General features: G+C 43.8%; 2 protein-coding genes and 1 pseudogene across 3 annotated transcripts; all 3 read left to right on the forward strand.

Moving 5' to 3' along the window:
* Positions 1–407: 407 nt before the first annotated feature.
* Positions 408–11,867, forward strand: LOC106578002 (uncharacterized). Its single transcript, XM_014156519.3, has 10 exons — positions 408–705; positions 2,436–2,621; positions 2,849–2,967; positions 3,455–3,558; positions 5,576–5,643; positions 6,049–6,195; positions 6,307–6,397; positions 7,637–7,785; positions 9,969–10,110; positions 10,228–11,867. Exons 1-10 carry the CDS (start codon positions 408–410, stop codon positions 10,388–10,390), a joined length of 1,467 nt encoding a protein of 488 aa, XP_014011994.1. The 3' UTR covers positions 10,391–11,867.
* Positions 11,005–15,360, forward strand: LOC145850378 (heat shock-related 70 kDa protein 2-like). The gene is made up of 3 exons (XM_082968628.1): positions 11,005–11,022; positions 14,484–14,622; positions 14,905–15,360. The coding sequence occupies exons 1-3, from the start codon at positions 11,005–11,007 to the stop codon at positions 15,111–15,113; spliced, it is 366 nt and encodes a 121-aa protein (XP_082824754.1). The 3' UTR covers positions 15,114–15,360.
* LOC106577996 (heat shock cognate 70 kDa protein-like) lies at positions 15,212–17,808 on the forward strand (annotated as a pseudogene). Its single transcript, XR_014382546.1, has 7 exons — positions 15,212–15,215; positions 15,309–15,457; positions 15,526–16,106; positions 16,201–16,380; positions 16,485–16,689; positions 16,868–17,100; positions 17,325–17,808. The product of XR_014382546.1 is annotated as a heat shock cognate 70 kDa protein-like (transcript).
* Positions 17,809–18,403: the final 595 nt, after the last annotated feature.

The following is an 18,403-nucleotide window of genomic DNA, read 5'->3' on the forward strand; positions in this document are numbered from 1 at the left end:
CCAGTAGAAATAGTTGTCTCATAAAAACCCCTAGGTGGTGTTAAAATGCTCCTGTAGCGGAAGAATTGCGGCTTTCAACCCGACATAAAAACCCGAATGTAGGCCTCACACACAAAACAGTAAGGTTCAGTCATATGACTGACTCACAGGAAGAACTTTGGTCGTGAGGTTTAAGTGGGCAGAGCATAACATGGATTCCTGCCTGAACTGGGAAATGTCCTAACTCCTGTGTGTTGAATGAAGCATATTCCATTTAAAATCGGAGCGCAGCATAAACATACAAGTGAAAGGAACTTCAAACGCAACTTTTTATTTAGCAACAAACAAATGTAGCGGGCACTCAAACCGGTTTCACGAGGAGGGATGTTTGTGTTTTACACTTCGTGTCGTTAGTGAGAATATACATCATGGACACTCTACAGGAGAACGGGCTACCGCACTCACCTGCACTCGATATTCCCGGTCGTGAAAGGACCGCCAAAGAACTCGGGGTATGTGGGACTCCCCTTAAAACAAAGGGAAATAATGGGACAACGGAAAGAAGTGCACCTGGCAATCATGTCACGGCGGAGTTTGGCAACCAGCAGAAAGTACCATTGGTAAACCTACCTGCTCCTTCCACGACACCTCTCGGGTTACCTGGCGTTATGGACGCAGAGGGGAGAGTGGACGAGTCCAGGCTGCGGATGCACATTTTCAAGAACGGTAAGGATGGGTTACGATATCCTAAAGAGAAATTCATGGGCATAAATCACTGCCAATTCAGCAATTCACAATTCAACATATTAGTTGATTGACAATTATTTAATATTCAAACATTATGGACCAGTATGCTGGAGCCTATCACAAAGTTTAAATTAAGTAAAGTTAAATTGTTTCCCAGTGCTGGGTTTCCCATATTTGGTATTGCTCTATCACTATCTACAAGTCAAGAGGAAGTGATGTTTGCCTGAGAAGCTAGCTGACTGACTGCACTACAGTTCAACCATTCTCTAGAAAGCCAAGTAATCAAACCTCACTGAGACCCCTCAAGCAAAGACTCCCAACATGACTTTTAGAAACAGACAATGGTTTGGTTTTACAGGTACCAGTCAAGACTTTGGTGTGATCTGACAGATTATGTTAAGAGGGAGGAAAAATCATTATTCACATGAAATCCATCAGTCATGGTTTGTGGGTATGACATCAACAGTCCACACACAGCTGCTCCTGAGGGAAAACAAGAGGAGTGTATGAATGGGTGAATAGCTGAGGACAGCATACTTTCTAGCTTCTATCTGCATCAGTGCATAAGTTAGTCACCGGTACACTCAGGGCCTTCACTCACGTTTTCAAGCTCAAGGTGAAATGGACCTTAACATCAGATCTAGGATCAGATTATGCAACTACCAATCATAACCTTAACCATTTAGGGATGACAAAATATCTGACCATGTATCAGTGGTTAGGGGAAACAGCTACAGTATATGACCAAGATGTAGGACTCAGGGTGCATAGTGTTGACAGTAAACACTGAACCCCCCACTGACTTAGGAACCCCTAGGGCTTTGTCGCGCTGAAAATCATGAGTCTTCCATTGCACGCAAGGTAGAGCTCTGTGAGCTAGGTACATGGTATTCTGCTACAGAGGGGTTACTACTGTGACTGTGTTTATCAAAAAATGTAACCAGGAACATGGAAAAATCCCCCTTCCTTTCATCGATGCACATTCCTTCTCTCCTCTGGTGCGATATCATTAGCTGCAGTGACTATGGTGTAAAAACATTATAATGATCCCTGTCAGAGCTCTAAGAAGGGAGCTAAAGGTCTCCACGCTGGGGATCAAGACTTGTTTTGCACACTAACCATTATAAGCCTAGTTTGTTTAGGGATAAATTAGCTAGAAGGAATAAATTAGCCACTTTATCTCCCGCGTGGCGCAGCAGTCTAAGGCACTGCATCTCAATGCTAGAGGCGTCACTACAGATGCTGGTTCGATTCCAGGCTGTATCACAACCGGCTGTGTTTGGAAGTCCCATAGGGAAGCGCACAATTGGCCCATCGTTGTTCAGGTTAGGGTTTGGCCGGGGTAGGCTGTCATTGTAAATAAGAATTTGTTCTTAACTGACTTGCCTAGTTAAATAAAAAAATGATACATCTCTATCTAGTCAGAGGCCAAGTGATCCAATAGCTTATCTTTTATATTTTAGTTCTAGTCTTGTCTTCACATTCCTGTGAAATTATGCAAAAGTCCTTGTCTCTTATGCAAAAGTCGATTCTGTTGAAAAGCTAAAGAGAGACCTACCAGTCCAGAACACCAAGTGGACATGTCATTGCATCTCTCACCTGTCCCGTTGTTTCCCATCAGTGAGGTTGAGGAGTGAGGAAAAGGAACACACAGGAGGAAAGAAGCCATTGTAAAGTATCTGGACTCAACCTGTGCTGTATGTGTCTAGGTGGTGTGTCCCATTCGGAGCGTGGCCAGGTGTGGCGTTTCCTGTTCGGGGTGTACCCCTGCAGCTCCACCTCTCTGGAGCGCCCCCTTCTGCAGGAGCAGCTCAACGTCCGCTACCACTCCATGAAGAGGAAGTGGCAGCAGCTTTTTCCTGCCGCCGTCCGACTGCGTATAAATGGCACCGATGGTAGGGCCCGGATGTAGATCAACTTGTACTCTCTCTCGCTCTCTTTTTCTCTCTCTCTTGCTATCTATTGTTGTTCAGCACCTCATTCTAGACTCATCAACTTTATGCTGGAATCTGAGCTCAACCAATTTTGTAAATTCTCCCTGGTTTCCTCCTGTAAAGTTACTTCCTTCACTCACGCTCACCTGCCTCCCATTCTCTTCCTCCCTCCCTGTGTGTGTTTCTAGCTGAATTGGTGGCAGCGGTGCAGTACTTCGATGTGAGGCAGGACAGGGTCCAGCTGCAGGCTCAGAACCAGAGTGATGAGGTCAGGGAGAGGCTGTCCTTCCTGGAGCTACAGGCCCAGGTAAACCACCAGCCTCAGAAAGTACACTCAAAACTCCAGCAAAGTATATGGTTTAACCGCTTCTCCCTCTTTACATTTTTGAGTGTAAGAGATCAAAATTACCATACACCTTCCCTATTGACCATTCACCTATTCATAGTTAATATGTTCAACAGAAGTGCTATATGTTGAAAATGTACTACAGTAATTTAGCTTGGGGCTGTTTGAAATGTTGTCAGTTTATATTGCACCAGGATATGGGTGTTAGGCTACAAACTGTGTTTTTTAGTCATGGAAAGGTCAATATAATCCACTCTGTCATTGTATTACTGAATATTATATATATTATTATATTTTACAATCTCTTAACAGCTGGTCACACTCTCAGAGGTTGACATGTCTTGTTACAGACCTTTACAGTCTACAGTATGTTACAGAATGAAGTCTGAGGTGATGACATAGTCCATCTGATCACTAATATCTTTGTTTCTCTGACCCCTGAACCCAGGTGTTGTTTGAGCGGGTAACCTTTGATCTGGAGGAGCTCCAAGAGGCCATCCGAATCATCGACAAGGACGTGCCTCGGACAGACAGAGACCTACCCTACTACTCGTGAGTGGCTTTAGTTCATTATCAACTTCAGTCTCTGTACATTGAGACAGAGGGCCAATGAAATGATCTCACAGATGAATACTCAATACTTTGTGGTGATCAAATAGTAAGTCGGTAGCCAGAGTCTACGCCCCCTCGTCGGAGATTGGTCACCAGTAGGGATTCTTCAATGAAGTGATTGTTATCATTCAACGAGAGATGACTCGTCCTCATGCACATTTTGTTCACTTGAGAAATACTACACCAAACATTCTATTCAGATGCCAAGTTGCACGATTAAGATCTCTGGAAAAACCTCAACTCAAGAAATCTGTTGTTAATTTTATCTTAAATAAATCCTGATTTATTGAGGTGTATACTGGCTTCGGCATCTCAAAATGGACAAACAGTACTATTGCCACTTTTTTTCTCGTTTTTCAAGCGAAGGTTTTTTATTTGAGTAAGTGATCACATTAGTTTAGTTTCGGTTAGCCGAGCTCGGCTAGGCGCCAGGCGATCTAAAGCATGCTGATGCCTTTACAGGGAACATTGCTCAACACTTAACAGGAAGCTTAACAGGATTTATGTTTAAACTCCTCTGGCAGGCTGTCAGCTACAAACAGTTCAACACTTAAATCAACAGGGCATATTGGAGTAGGGCCTTAAGTGTTCGTTCTCTGTCAACATGTGTAAGCAGTGACACACTGACTACCTGTTGTTGGTTTTAGGATAAGAAGGCTGTGTCGTTACAACGTTAAAGGTTTTTAGCTTGACATTACAACGCATATAAAGCCAGTAGGCTACATGTAGTTGCTCATTTTAAGGATCACAGTCTTTTTGTGCGAGGTGTCCGTGTATTTGATCTGATTTGTTTTAACGAGGGTTGCAAAACTACTGGTCATTTACCAAAGTTATCAGATTTTGTCAGTCATTTTGGTAATAAACAGTTAATTTATCTATGGTAAATTAAAAAAATTAAAAAAACATAAAATAGTGATATTTTCTTAATCTTTACATCTGTGTGTCCATATTGTCCATTAGTTTCTAGTGCAGCGTTTCCCAAACTAAGGGTTGCGACTGAAATAAAAAATATGAATAATTGCTCTTGGTTCATAGAACCGGGATTCTGTCAGTAACCTCCAGTAGCTACTAGATACGGTTGTAATAAACAGAGCAGTTTCTGTTTTCTTCCTACAAATGTGTCTCACATTTTTTATGGTTTAAGCTACAAAATATTATGACCCCTTCACTGAAAGATAAGGAATACGTATGTGTCTTCTGTTTGCCTCAAGCTGTGCAGGACTCATTAGAACAGAGTGGACAAGATCAGGCTCTAAATCAGACTGGGGGGGGGAAAGAATATCATCAATTATGATCTTTTCTACATAGAATACCATGCAAAATTATTGCCTAATCTTCTGAACTTCCCAATACCTTTCTGATGCATTTCAGTCACCTCAAACCATACTTCCTTTAGATTAAAGTACTGTCAAACTGATTTGTAATAGACTGCCATAGACCCAATTAAAAAAGTAAACATTGGCCTTTTATTACATCACTGTTTTTACATGGTGGGGTTGCAAAAAAAAGGTTCTGGAAACCCTGTTCTAGTGGATAGACCTACATAAGGAAAAAACATATTAAATATAATGACATTGTTTGCAATTACCTCTGCAACTCTTCCAACTATTTACTTTTTTCACAACTACCACCAGTTCGGCCCCAAAACATTTACAACAGACATATTGACAAACCCATAGTAAAATAAATAAAAGCGTATAAAAAAGATAGAAAGGATATTCCATGCTGAAACAGTCATATTAAACACCAACTGTATTCAAAAATTAATGTGTCATATTAAGGATTATGTTTAACAGCTTTGTCACATTTTAAAACATCTTATTTTATCTGTTACATGTTATGAAAATTACCTAAAATCCTAGAAAGTGTCCAATATTCCAGTAGTGTACTGGTAACGTTGACGGTAACATTCTCCCCCTTTGCAACCCTAGTGTTGACGGTTTGTTTGCTTTTACAGGGGTGAAGGCTTGGGCAATCTGCTGGTGTTGAGGGATATTCTCATCACATATGCTGCTTTTCACCCAGGTAATCTCTCTTTCTCTCTCCTATTGTCTCTCTTTCTCTTGTCATTTTTTTCTCTTTTCTCTCTCTCTGTTTATCTTTGATCCTGCCTATCTCAGTTTTTAGTGCTGCAAATACTGTATACTGGTCAAAGTCATGAGCCGGTTGTCACCCAACCACTGAAAGAAAGAGTGTCGTTAGAGAGCCCTCTAATATTGGCGAAGTAAAATGTCACAAAATCCTAACTTGATAAATGTGCGTGTACGTTTTCGCCCCTATCTGCCATGGAAGTAAATGTAGAACTTACGAGAAATGTACACGCATATTTCATGTTCAAATTATCCCCTTAGTCTTAGTAGTAAGCTAAAGTAACTGTATTTACTTACTTTCCTCATATTGTGTGTGTCATGCTGATGCGCTGGGGGTCAGAGGTGAGCTATGCCCAGGGGATGAATGACCTTTGTAGCCGATTCCTGGAGGTTCTGGACTCTGAGGTGGACACCTACTGGAGCTTCTCCTGCTACATGGAGAAGTTCTCCAAGGACTTCCGCGCTGATGGCCTGCACAGGAAGATAGGTTTGTTGTTAGTTTTAATCGGGGTTTTTTTGTCTTCTCTGTACATGTGTAATAATATGGTAGACTTGATAATAAGGTAATGTTATGTACGTTTTGATTGTTGTCACTCAGAGCTGGAGGCGGCACTGCTGAAGGAGTTGGACCCTCAGCTCCACACCCATCTGATCACAGATAGCATGGAGAGTTTCACCTTCTGTCACAGGTACACAGCACAACACACACGCATATACTGCATATATATGTGTTTGCAGTACATACACTACAAAAGTATGTGGACAACTGCTCGTCGAACATCTCATTCTAAAATCATGAGCATTAATATGGAGTTGGTCCCCCCCTTTGCTGCTATAACAGACTCCACTTTTCTGGGAAGGCTTTCCACTAGATGTTGGAACATTGCTGTGGGTACTTGCTTCCATTCAGCCACAAGAGCATTAGTGAGGTTGGGCACTGATGTTGGGCGATTAGGCCTGGCTCGCAGTTGGCATTCCAATTCATCCCAAAAGTGTTTGATGGGGTTGAGGTCTGGGCTCTGTGTAGTCCAGTCAAGTTCTTCTACACGATCTCGGCCATTTCTGTATGGACTTCGCTTTGTGCACAGGGGCATTGTCATGCTGAAACAGGAAAGGGACTTCCCCAAACTTTTGCCACAAAGTTGGAAGCATAAAATCATCTGGAATGTCATTGTATGCCGTAGTGTTAAGATTTCCCTTCATTGGAACTAAGGGGCCTACCAAACTTTACAGTTGCCGCTGTGCATTGGGGCAGGTAGCGTTCTCCTGGCATCCGCCAAACCCAGATTCTGTCGTTGGACTGCCAGATAGTGAAGGGTGATTCATCACTCCGGAGAACGCGTTTCCACTGCTCCAGAGTCCAATGGTGGCGAGCTTTACACCACTCCAGCCGGCGCTTGGCATGGCGCATGGTGATCTTAGACTTATGTGCAGCTGCTTGGCCATGGAAACCCATTTCATGAAGCTTACAAATAAAATGTATTGCTTTCAGAGGCAGTTTGGAACTCGGTAGTGAGTGCTGCAACCGAGGACAGACGGTTTTAACGCACTTCAGCACTCGGCGGTCCCGTTCTGTGAGCTTGTGTGGCCTACCACTTCGCGGCTGAGCCGTTGTTGCTCCTAGACGTTTACACTTTACAATAACAGCACTTACAGTTGACGGGGGCAGCTCTAGCAGGGCAGAAATTTGATGAACTGACTTGTTGGAAAGGTGGCATCCTATGACGGTGCCACGTTGAAAGTCAGTGAGCTCTTAAGTACGGGTCATTCTACTGCCAATATTTGTCTATGGAGATTGCATGACTGTGTGCTCGATTTTATACACCTGTCAGCAACAGGTGTGGCTGAAATGGCAGAATCCACTAATTTGAAGGTGTGTATTTGCATGAAATATGTATACTTACACTTATGTGTGTCCCCTCTCCCAGATGGCTGCTGCTGGGTTTCCAAAGAGAGTTTGAGCATTGTGACGCCCTGCGTCTCTTTGAGATCCTGAGCTGTGACCACCTGGAGCTGATCTCCCAGCAGGTGGACCGCGCCCGCTACCAGGAGAGGATCGCCCGCAGGCACAGTCTAGGTGAGACGGTAGTCACGGTCTAGGTGAGACGGTAGTCACGGTCTAGGTGAGACGGTAGTCACGGTCTAGGTGAGACGGTAGTCACGGTCTAGGTGAGACGGTAGTCACGGTCTAGGTGAGACGGTAGGCACGGTCTAGGTGAGACGGTAGGCACGGTATACAGTTGAAGTCAGAAATGTCAATACAGCTTAGCCAAATACATTTAAACTGAGTTTTTCACAATTCCTGACATTTAATCCTAGTAAAAATCCCCTGTTTTAGGTCAGTTAGATAACCACTTTATTTTAAGAATGTGAAATGTCAGAATAATAGTAGAGTGATTTATTTCAGCTTTTATTTCTTTCATCACATTCCCAGTGGGTCAGAAATGTACATACACTCTATTAGTATTTGGTAGCATTGCCTTTACATTTTTTAACTTGGGTCAAATGTTTTGGGTAGTCTTCCACAAGCTTCCCACAATAAGTTGGGTACATTTTGTCCCATTCCTTCTGACAGAGCTGGTGTAACTGAGTCAGGTTTATAGGCCTCCTTGCTCGCACACACTTTTTCAGTTCTGACCACAAATATTCTTTGGGATTGAGGTCAGGGCTTTGTGATGACCACTCCAATACCTTGACTTTGTTGTCCTTAAGCCATTTTGCCACAACTTTGGAAGACCCATTTGCTACCAAGCTTTAACTTCCTGACTGATGTCTTGAGATGTTGCTTCAATATATCCACATCATTTTCCTACCTCATGATGCCATCTATTTTGTGACGTGCACCAGTCCATCCTGCAGCAAAGCAACCCCACAACATTATGATGCCGCCCCCGTGCTTCACGGTTGGGATGGTGTTCTTCGGCTTGCAAGCCTCCCCCTTTTTCCTCCAAACATAACGATGGTCATTATGGCCAAACACTTATATTTTTGTTTCATCAGTCCAGAGGACATTTCTCCAAAAAGTATGATCTTTGTCCCCATGTGCAGTTGCAAACCGTAGTCTGGCTTTTTTATGGCGGTTTTGGAGCAGTGGCTTCTTCCTTGCTGAGCGGCCTTTCAGGTAATGTCGATATAGGACTCGTTTTACTGTGGATATAGATACTTTTGTACCTGTTTCCTCCAGCATCTTCACAAGGTCCTTTGCTGTTGTTCTGGGACTGATTTGCACTTTTCGCACCAAAGTACGTTCATCTCTAGGAGACAGAACGCGTCTCCTTCCTGAGCGGTATGACGGCCGCGTGGTCCCATGGTGTTTATACTTGCGTTCTATTGTTTTGTACAGATGAACGTGGTACCTTCAGGCATTTGGAAATTGCTCCCAAGGATGATCCAGACTTGTGGAGGTCTACAATTGTCTTTCTGAGGCCTTGGCTGATTTCTTTAGATTTTTCCCATGATGTCAAGCAAAGAGGCACTGATTTTGAAGGTAGGCCTTGAAATACATCCACAGGTACACCTCCAATTGACTCAAATGATGTCAATTAGCCTATCAGAAGCTTCTAAAGCCATGACATCATTTTCTGGAATTTTCTAAGCTGTTTATAGACGGTCAACTTAGTGTATGTAAACTTCTGACCCACTGGAATTGTGATACAGTGAGTTATAAGTGAAATAATCTGTCTGTAAACAATTGTTGGAAAAATTACTTGTCATGCACAAAGTAGATGTCCTAACTGATTTGCCAAAACTATAGTTTGTGAACAAGAGATTTGTGGAGTGGTTGAAAAACGATTTGTAATGACTCCAACCTAAGTGTATGTAAACTTCTGACTTCAACTGAAGGTGAGACGGTAGGCACGGTGTAGGTGAGACGGTAGTCTCCTGTGGCCATCCTTCCAAGTCCCAGGCTAGTGAGACAGTGACGTGTCACGTGTGACAGTACATAAGAAACAGTGCACAGCCTATGGTTCCAAATACACTATCTATTGTAAAGTGGAAATATGTAGGAGCAACAACGGCTCTGCCGTGAAGTGGTAGGCCACGCAAACTCACAGAACGGGACCACCGCTGATTTTGGAATGAGATGTTCGACAAGCAGGTGCCCACATACTTTTGGTCATGTAGTGTATATGTCCATACAATTGGTAATATGAAATTACAGAAGCCCGTTTTGGTCCTTCTGTATTTGCTTATAACAATGGTATGTTGTCCTTCTTGTGATTTGTTTGTGTTGTAACGGATGTTCTGGGATGGTTCCAGAGGATAAACCAGTGTCTGAGGCACAGGCCGTCAACACAGAATTCACCTTTGAACTCTTCATCTGTGCCACCATATTATTGGACAACAGAGACGCCCTGCTGAGCTGTAGGAACGACGTGCAGCTCATCCAGTTCACCAACAGGTTGTGTGTGTGTGTGTGTGTGTCTGCGTCCGTCCATCCTCTGAATATTTGCCTTGTCATTACAAAGCAATACAACCAGACTCATCAGTCTTTCGCTTCGTGTTTCTCTCTGTGCAGTTTGCAGGGAACTCTGGACCTGAACCTCACCCTGAAGAAAGCAGAGGAGCATTTCTACAACTACTGCAAGCGCTCTGCTTGGGACTATATGAATGGCCGCTGCAGGACAAGTAAAAACAAGGAGGACCACTTCTTGTTCCAGCTCCGCAGCTTATTCTCCTGAACCCAGATCAGTCCTTAACTTAACCTCTTGAACATTCAGCTACAACCTGTAGTAACTGTGGGGTGGACTCAAAACAAGGGACCTATTTCCTAAGAGGAGTGTGTACTATTTACATCTCTTGTCCACTAACGTTGAAGTATTAATATTGCTGTGGGATCTACCTTCAGTGAGTGACGCTGCTCACTTACCAATAATTCTATCAATTTGGACTCTCTCTTTGTTGTTGTATCTGATTATGCTAATTTATATCTATTTAAACATATCTATTAATTATTTAGAAAGGTGTCAATGAACGGATAGAAAAGTGTGCAACGCTGAACTAGTTACTTACATTCACCTGGAGTTTGGCCTACGCACTGCAAGCCTTGATTTCTATGTTTTTCTTGGTGAGTTTAGAAGAAAGCCCTATTTACAAAATGATATAATAATAATTAGGACTATGATGTGGCCAAAAGGGGTTCTCACCCTTGATCTGAGACTGAACTATATAATATGTGATAATACTGGAAGAAAACAAGTCTTGGAACTGCATCAAGACCACTGAAAAATTGCATGTAGCATCAGTTTGCATGTGTTGTGACTCCCTGGTGATTGGTAAACATAGAAATAGAATTATGGGGATGCCTGTTCTAGTCAGTCTATTTCTAAGGATATAAAATAGGTCAGCAGCTGGCATCCTATGTGTCATAGTGGACCTGTGTGACCGGAGTAGCTGTTCATTGGTTCAGTTCTGAGAAAGAGCCGAGAGGTGCGGTCAGGTTTGATTAGTTCTACAAGAGCCCTCAGCCCCGGCTGCATTTTAAGACCGTGCTTGTGTGTCACCTCTCCTGAAATAGCTCAGAGTATGGACAGGACACCCCTCTGGAAATCCCTAAACATTGACGAGTAGCATTCTGCCACGTTGCCAATACAGTGGCATACTGCAGTTTTATAGCTAGTCCCAATCTATTCTACACATTTTGCCATGAGGCTGAGAGAATTTTGCATTTTTAAAACTCATTTCCTGTAATTACATTTTCTTTTGACCTGTTTGGGGGGTGGGGTTTTTGTAGGCCCCCAGAACCCTTCCAGACAGTGTGCCAATACTGTCTGGAATACTATAATAAATATACATGTCTGTCACAATCTTGCTTAGTGAAAGTTTGATATTATGTGTGTGGGTTACTTTTTTTGGTTATTTAAAGATATTTAATTCGGATCCAACTAATTGCCATAAAGGAGATGTCACTTTCAGGTGTCCAGTACTTTTAGGCAGATAGGAGTGAACATGTAATTCCGAGTATAATTGGGTTTGGAGCAATTCATAAAAAAATGGAGGATTATTTCCAGATGTATAGCTGCTTGACATTTCAGTTCCTCGCCCTGCGAGTTGGAGAATGAAGAATAGGTTTCAGTATGTTGGAGGGACAGGATTGTCATTGTATGTATGGACTGTTATTATATAAGGGTTAAATGTAATAAATTGTGGGACATTAAAGGTGTGTGAATCTTTTCTAAATGTAACCTTTTTAGAATAGCCTTTGTGTGACCTACTTGACTTAATTAAGCCTTTGGTGAATGCTTTCATGGTTGGTGTAGTATTTTCATGGAGCATGCTATGAAAGGTTCAGACAACTATATAAAAAATGCTTCATTTATTCCAAAATACTGTCAATTCATTACTGTCATTACTGCTCTCACCCTCCGATAAAACATGGGATTGAGATCCGGGCTCTTCGCTGGCCATGGCAGAACACTGACATTCCTGTCTTGCAGGAAATCTCGCACAGAACGAGCAGTATGGCTGGTGGCATTGTCATGCTGGAGGGTCATGTCAGGATGAGCCTGCAGGAAGGTACCATATGAGGGAGGAGGATGTCTTCCCTGTAACGCACAGCGTTGAGATTGCCTGCAATGACAAGAAGCTTAGTCTGATGATGATGTGACACACCGCCCAAGACCATGATGGACCCTCCCCCTCCAAATCGATCCCGCTCCAGAGTACAGGCCTCGGTGTAACGCTCATTCCTGAAGACGATAAACGCGAATCCGACCATCACCCCTAGTGAGACAAAACCGCGACTCGTCAGTGAAGAGCACTTTTGCCAGTCCTGTCTGGTCCAGCGACGGTGGGTTTGTGCCCGTAGGTGACGTTGTTGCCGGTGAGGACCTGCCTTACAACAGGCCTACAAGTCCAGCCTCTCTTAGCCTATTGCGGACAGTCTGAGCACTGATGGAGGGATTGTGCGTTCCTGGTGTAACTCGGGCAGTTGTTGTTGCCATTCTGTACCTGTCCCGCAGGTGTGATGTTCGGATGTACCAATCCTGTGCAGGTGTTGTTACACGTGGTCTGCCACTGCGAGGACGATCAGCTCTCCGTCCTGTCTCCCTGTAGAACTGTCTTCGGCGTCTCACAGTACGGACATTACAATTTATTGCCCTGGCCACATCTGCAGTCCTCATGCCTCCTTGCAGCATGCCTAAGGCACATTCACGCAGATGAGCAGGGAACCTTGGGCATCTTTCTATTGGTGTTTTTCATAGTCAGTAGAAAGGCCTCTTTTGTGTCCTAAGTTTTCATAACGGTGACCTTGATTGCCTACCATCTATAAGCTGTTAGTGTCTTAACGACCGTTCCACCAGTGCATGTTCATTAATTGTTTATGGTTCATTGAACAAGCATGGGAAACAGTTTTTAAATCCTTTACAATGATCTGTGAAGTTACTTCGATTTTTACGAATTATCTTTGAAAGACAGGGTCCTGAAAAAGGGACGTTCCTTTTTTTGAGTTTAGATACGTTTTAAAAAATAGATAAAAAGGATGGTAATGAGTTCGTTCAAATTAAATGAATATACAAGGAGTAACAGAATTAGATCATAAGTGATAAGGAATTTACCAGTACCAGTAGTTTGTGTGAGGTGGCTTTGTCTATTTAATCCATTCCGGATATGAGAAATGCTACTTTTATCCTTTCACAAGAATACAGTGAGTGGCTGTATGACAGAATTAGGTACAGTATTTACTTGCCAAACATTTAAGAACTTTTTTTACGACCAAATATTTGGGCCTCACCACATGATCTGGCCCTGTTTAGCATGTTCACCATTTTTCCATTTCAACAATCCCCCCTTATTTCCCCACTGACTTAATGTATTAGTTAATTGTGAGGTAACAGCTTGAATGTATATCATAGTTCCTTCTCCAGCAGTGAGGTTTCTAAGGCCTTTCCTGTTATTACAGTCCAGGCCCATAGTAACTGCATATTACACAATAGTGAAGTACAGTAGTAAGTATTTCAACAAGGTAACTGCTCAGTACATATGATATTGGCAAAGTCCAGTTTTACTTAACAGCTCATTAATAATCACTTAATTTAATCCAACCCGTGTCCCAACAACAGATCTGTGAGCCATATTAATAGAATGCGTTGGTAGTTTGTGGGATTCAGCTGTTGGAAAAAAGCCACTGTGTTAATACATCACATTGACTTAGCCTGGCTGGTAACAGTTGGGTGTTGTATTGCCAGAAGGATCTGTGGAGAGGGGAAAACAGGATGAGTGGAGGGTGGCCTGTTGGCTCAGGTGGCATGCTACTGGTTGTATTGCTGCTTTAAGGAGTTGTGGTGTTGGTATCACTCCCCTGGTTGGCATGTTGCCATGACAGCACTTTCTAGAACAGCTGAGCCCCGGGGATCACTTCCAATTTGGGGGCACATGTGGGACTGCATCTGCTCCCTGTGAATGACCGGGACATTCAGGGAAGGAACACACACACTGTCAAAGACGTGCACGCATACACACGCATGCACATACATGATCATGATGACCTTTAACCCCAAAGGCTTTCAACACATGTTGAAACATTTGACTGTTGCTAGCTACTAATAACTGATAATATTCAAAAGAGACGGTTTTATAACAATATCGTTTTCATGAATCGTATCTTTCAACATTCTTTTATGATACTGTAGGCCTACGTAATTCTCAAATAATTCAAGTAATTCGCCTCTCACTAATGAACTCTAATTCAGGTCTTGTTGTTGCCAGATGTCTAAAGGACCAGCAGCAGGCATTGACCTGGGGACCACATACCCCTGTGTGGGCATCTTCTAGCATGGTAAGGTGGAGATCATCGCCAACAACCAGGGCAACAGAACCACACCCAGCTATGTGGCCTTCACCGACACGGAGAGGTTGATCGGCGACGCCGCCAAAAACCAGGTGGTCATGAACCCCACCAACACCGTGTTCGGTAAGCACATCACCTCACCTTGACACACAGTGGGTAGTTAGATGAAGCCTCTAGTGGACAAAGGGAACAGAATCAAGGTTTATTTTAAGCTCAGTGCTGTAGCCTCTTGCCTGTTGTTATCAGTAGTCCCTACTTGAGGGCCTAAAAGTACTAGATTTAAATCCATCAGCCTCACCCCACTCCATTAGGGGGAAATGCAAAACTGACCTTAGACCAGTAACCACAGACAAATTCCTCCTACTCTTAAAAATCAACCCTACTCTGCCATCCCTGTGTCCAAAGATGCCAAGCGTCTGATTGGTCGTAAGTTTGATGATGCCGTGGTACAGTTGGACATGAAGCATTGGCCCTTCACAGTGGTGAGCGATGGGGGCAAGCCGAAGATGGAGGTAGAGTACAAGGGAGAGAGGAAGACCTTTTTCCCTGAGGAGGTGTCCTCCATGGTGCTCACCAAGATGAAGGAGATTCTGAAGCTTACCTGGGCAAGGTAGGGAGTCTGACTAAACAAATGAAAAACCACCTCAATTCCAAATCTAGTCTTAGCCCCTACCCACTCTCCATGCACCCTATGTAGGTTTGAAAAGATTGGATGGGTATACATTGTATGTTAATAACTCCAACTGACAATCTATTTAGGGATGATACACACTAGATCTAACTAATAGTGTTTTTCCCTCTTCAGCCAGTGAACAATGCTGTCATCACAGTCCCTGCCTACTTCAACGACTCCCAGCACCAAGCAACCAAAGATGCTGGAGTGATCTCTGGACTCAATGTCCTGCATATCAACAACAAGCCCACCGCTGCAGCCATCACCTGTGGCCTGGACAAGAAGGCACAGAAACCACAAAACAAACAAAAAAACACTGGTTTGTATGACTCACACTAGGTCTGCTTGATTAGTCCTTTGAAAGTCCTACTGACTTAATTGCTCTCTCTTATCAGGTCGGCGGTGTGCGCAAGAGTCCTGTTCTTCGACCTGGACGGCGGCACCTTAGACGTGTCCATCCTGACCATCGAGGATGGCATCTTTGAGGTCAAGTCCACCGCCAGCGACACCCACCTGGGAGGCCGCATGATCAACCACTTCATCAGCGAGTTCAAGCGTAAATTCAAGAAGGACATCAGCGGCAACAAGAGGGTGGTGCGACGCCTGCCCACTGCCTGTGAGCGGGCCAAGCGCACCCTCTCCTCCAGCACCCAAGCTAGCATCGAGATTGACTCCCTCTATGAGGGTGCCGACATCTACATCTCCATTACCGGGGCTCGCTTTGAGGAGCTAAACGTTGACCTGTTCCGCAGCACCCTGGAACCCATGGAGAAGTCTATGAGAGATGCCAAGATGGACAAGGCCCAGATACACAACATCGTCTTGGTGGGAGGCTCCACATGTATCCCCAAGATCTAGAAGCTTCTGCAGGACTTATTCAATGGGCGAGACCTCAACAAGAGCATCAACCCTGATGAGGCTCTGGCTTATGGCGAAGATAGGTATCTCACTGTGTGTTGCAGGAAAATGTCACTGTGTCAAGTATATGTGATACAATGTTTCATCCAACATCTCCTCTCTGTCCTCCACAGCTGTGCAGACTGCCATCTTGGCCGGTGACAAGTGCCTGCTGCTGCTGGACGTCCCTTGGTATTGAGATGGCCGGAGGGGTCATGACCGTGCTCATCAAGAGGAACACCACCATCCCCATCAAGCAGACCCAGACCTTCACAACATACTCAGAAAACCAACCCGGAGTGCTCATCCAGGTGAGTCTTTTATGAGCTGCCAACGTTTGTGTAAAGTAGCCAGATCACCTATACCCTCCATGATTCTATCTAGTATTAATCCATTCCCATTATTTATTTCTCAGGTGTATTAGGGGGAGAGAGCCATGACCAAAGACAACAATATCCTTGGCAAGTTTGAGCTCACCGAAATCCCCCCTGACCCCAGAGGCGTCCCCCAGATCGAGGTGACCTTTGACTTTGGCATTGACGCCAACAGCCTCCTCAATGTGTCTACGGTGGACAAGAGCACCGGCAAGGAGAACAAGATCACCATAACCAATGACAAAGGTATGCCTCCTTAACCTTGAACCTCACAACATAATCAAAGGTCTTATTGATTTCCAACCCTTTCCTCAAAGAAAAGAGTCCCAAAAAGAAAGAGAGACAACAGGAGAGAATAGGAGATAATGAATATGTCACATATGGGCAATTATATAATGATGTGTCTGTATCTTGTTATCCCCAGGACGTCTGACCAAGGAGGACATTGAGCGCATGGTGCAAGAGGCTGACCAGTACAGGGCTGAGGACGAGGCACAGAAGGAGAACGTCACAGCTAAGAACTCGCTGAAGTCCCTGGCCTTCAACATGAAGAGCACCGTGGATGACGAGAAGCTCGCGGAAAAGATCAGCCCGGAGGACAAGAAGACCATCGTGGACAAGTGCAACGAAGTGATCTCCTGGCTGGACAGGAACCAGGTAAACCACAGGGGGCTGGTCTAGAGTTCCACCTAGATTGAGTGTTCTTAGTGGTTAGCAATGGTTTCACATTGATGCATTTCCTCCCATGGTAAAAGTAGGCTTCACAGTAAGTTTGAAACAAATAAATCATATAAGATAGAATATTGTGATCATCACCTGTCTCTCTTACGCTCTCATACTCTCTCCCTTCCGCTCTCGTCTCTCCCCTTGTCTTTATCTAGACGGCAGAGAAGGATGAGTATGAGCACCAGCAGAAGGAGCTGGAGAAGGTGTGTAACCCCATCATTATCAATCTGTATCAGGGTACCGGAGGCCCACCAGGAGGTATGCCAGGCAGTATGCCAGGTGGTATGCCTGGAGGCTTCCCTGGAGGTGCTGGAGCTGGCTCCTCCTCTGGCCCAAACATCGAGGAGGTCAACTAAAATCCCTGACCTCTACAGGAGAGAATCCACATCCTGTACACATCTCAGCTCCCAGGCTTCACACAACACCTACTGCAGACCTGGTCTGTGTCATCACTTCTCTTCTTGAGAACATCCTGTGTAATATTTATATCTACGGCAGGCTCCTACAGCCTTGTGCTGTTGTGCAGTTCACACAACCTTCACTTTAATCAGATTGAATATATCACAACCAATAAAGCTGGATACTGATAAGCATTTTTGTGTTTTTCTTTAACCTCCCCCCCAAATACCCTCCCTGAGGTTAGATATGGCAAATACATTTTGTACATTAACAGTTGTCACAAAGTGCTTAAAGTCTTATAAACTTGTATGAACATCCGCACTATTGCTCATCATAAAAGTTCCCTCAAAAGTGACATTCATATTGTAGCAATCTTGTTATGAAGAAGTAGAAATAGGTATGTATGTCATTATGATATGTGAAGACAGCACCATGTGCAGATTTATATTTTGTTCCTGATTGGTTGATAAACTTGTCTCTTTCTCAAAACTTAATGGGATAAGATCATATTTTCTGGCGGTTTTCTCAGTGGCCTCATCCTCGTGGTGGTGGGCCCTCTGTTACAACCCTCAAATGTAGTAGCATTTTAAATGTGTCAAAGTATGAACTGGAATAGCAATTTGAACACATGTCCTTACTTCTACTTTGTATAGATGAATAAATATCTTCCTCTCGTAATAAAACAAATGTTTTTGTCACAGTGGGCTCCATAAAACATATGATCTGAATCCATAATGTTAATCAAGTGTTTTGTTTTTGATTGTTTTGCGGTCACATTCAGCTGCATATAAACAGAACGGTCTGACCATGGTTTTCCACCCTGCTTGTGGGATTG

Source organism: Salmo salar, chromosome 02 (genome assembly GCF_965601325.2).
Source record: "Salmo salar chromosome 02, fSalSal1, whole genome shotgun sequence".
Taxonomy (NCBI): domain Eukaryota; kingdom Metazoa; phylum Chordata; class Actinopteri; order Salmoniformes; family Salmonidae; genus Salmo; species Salmo salar.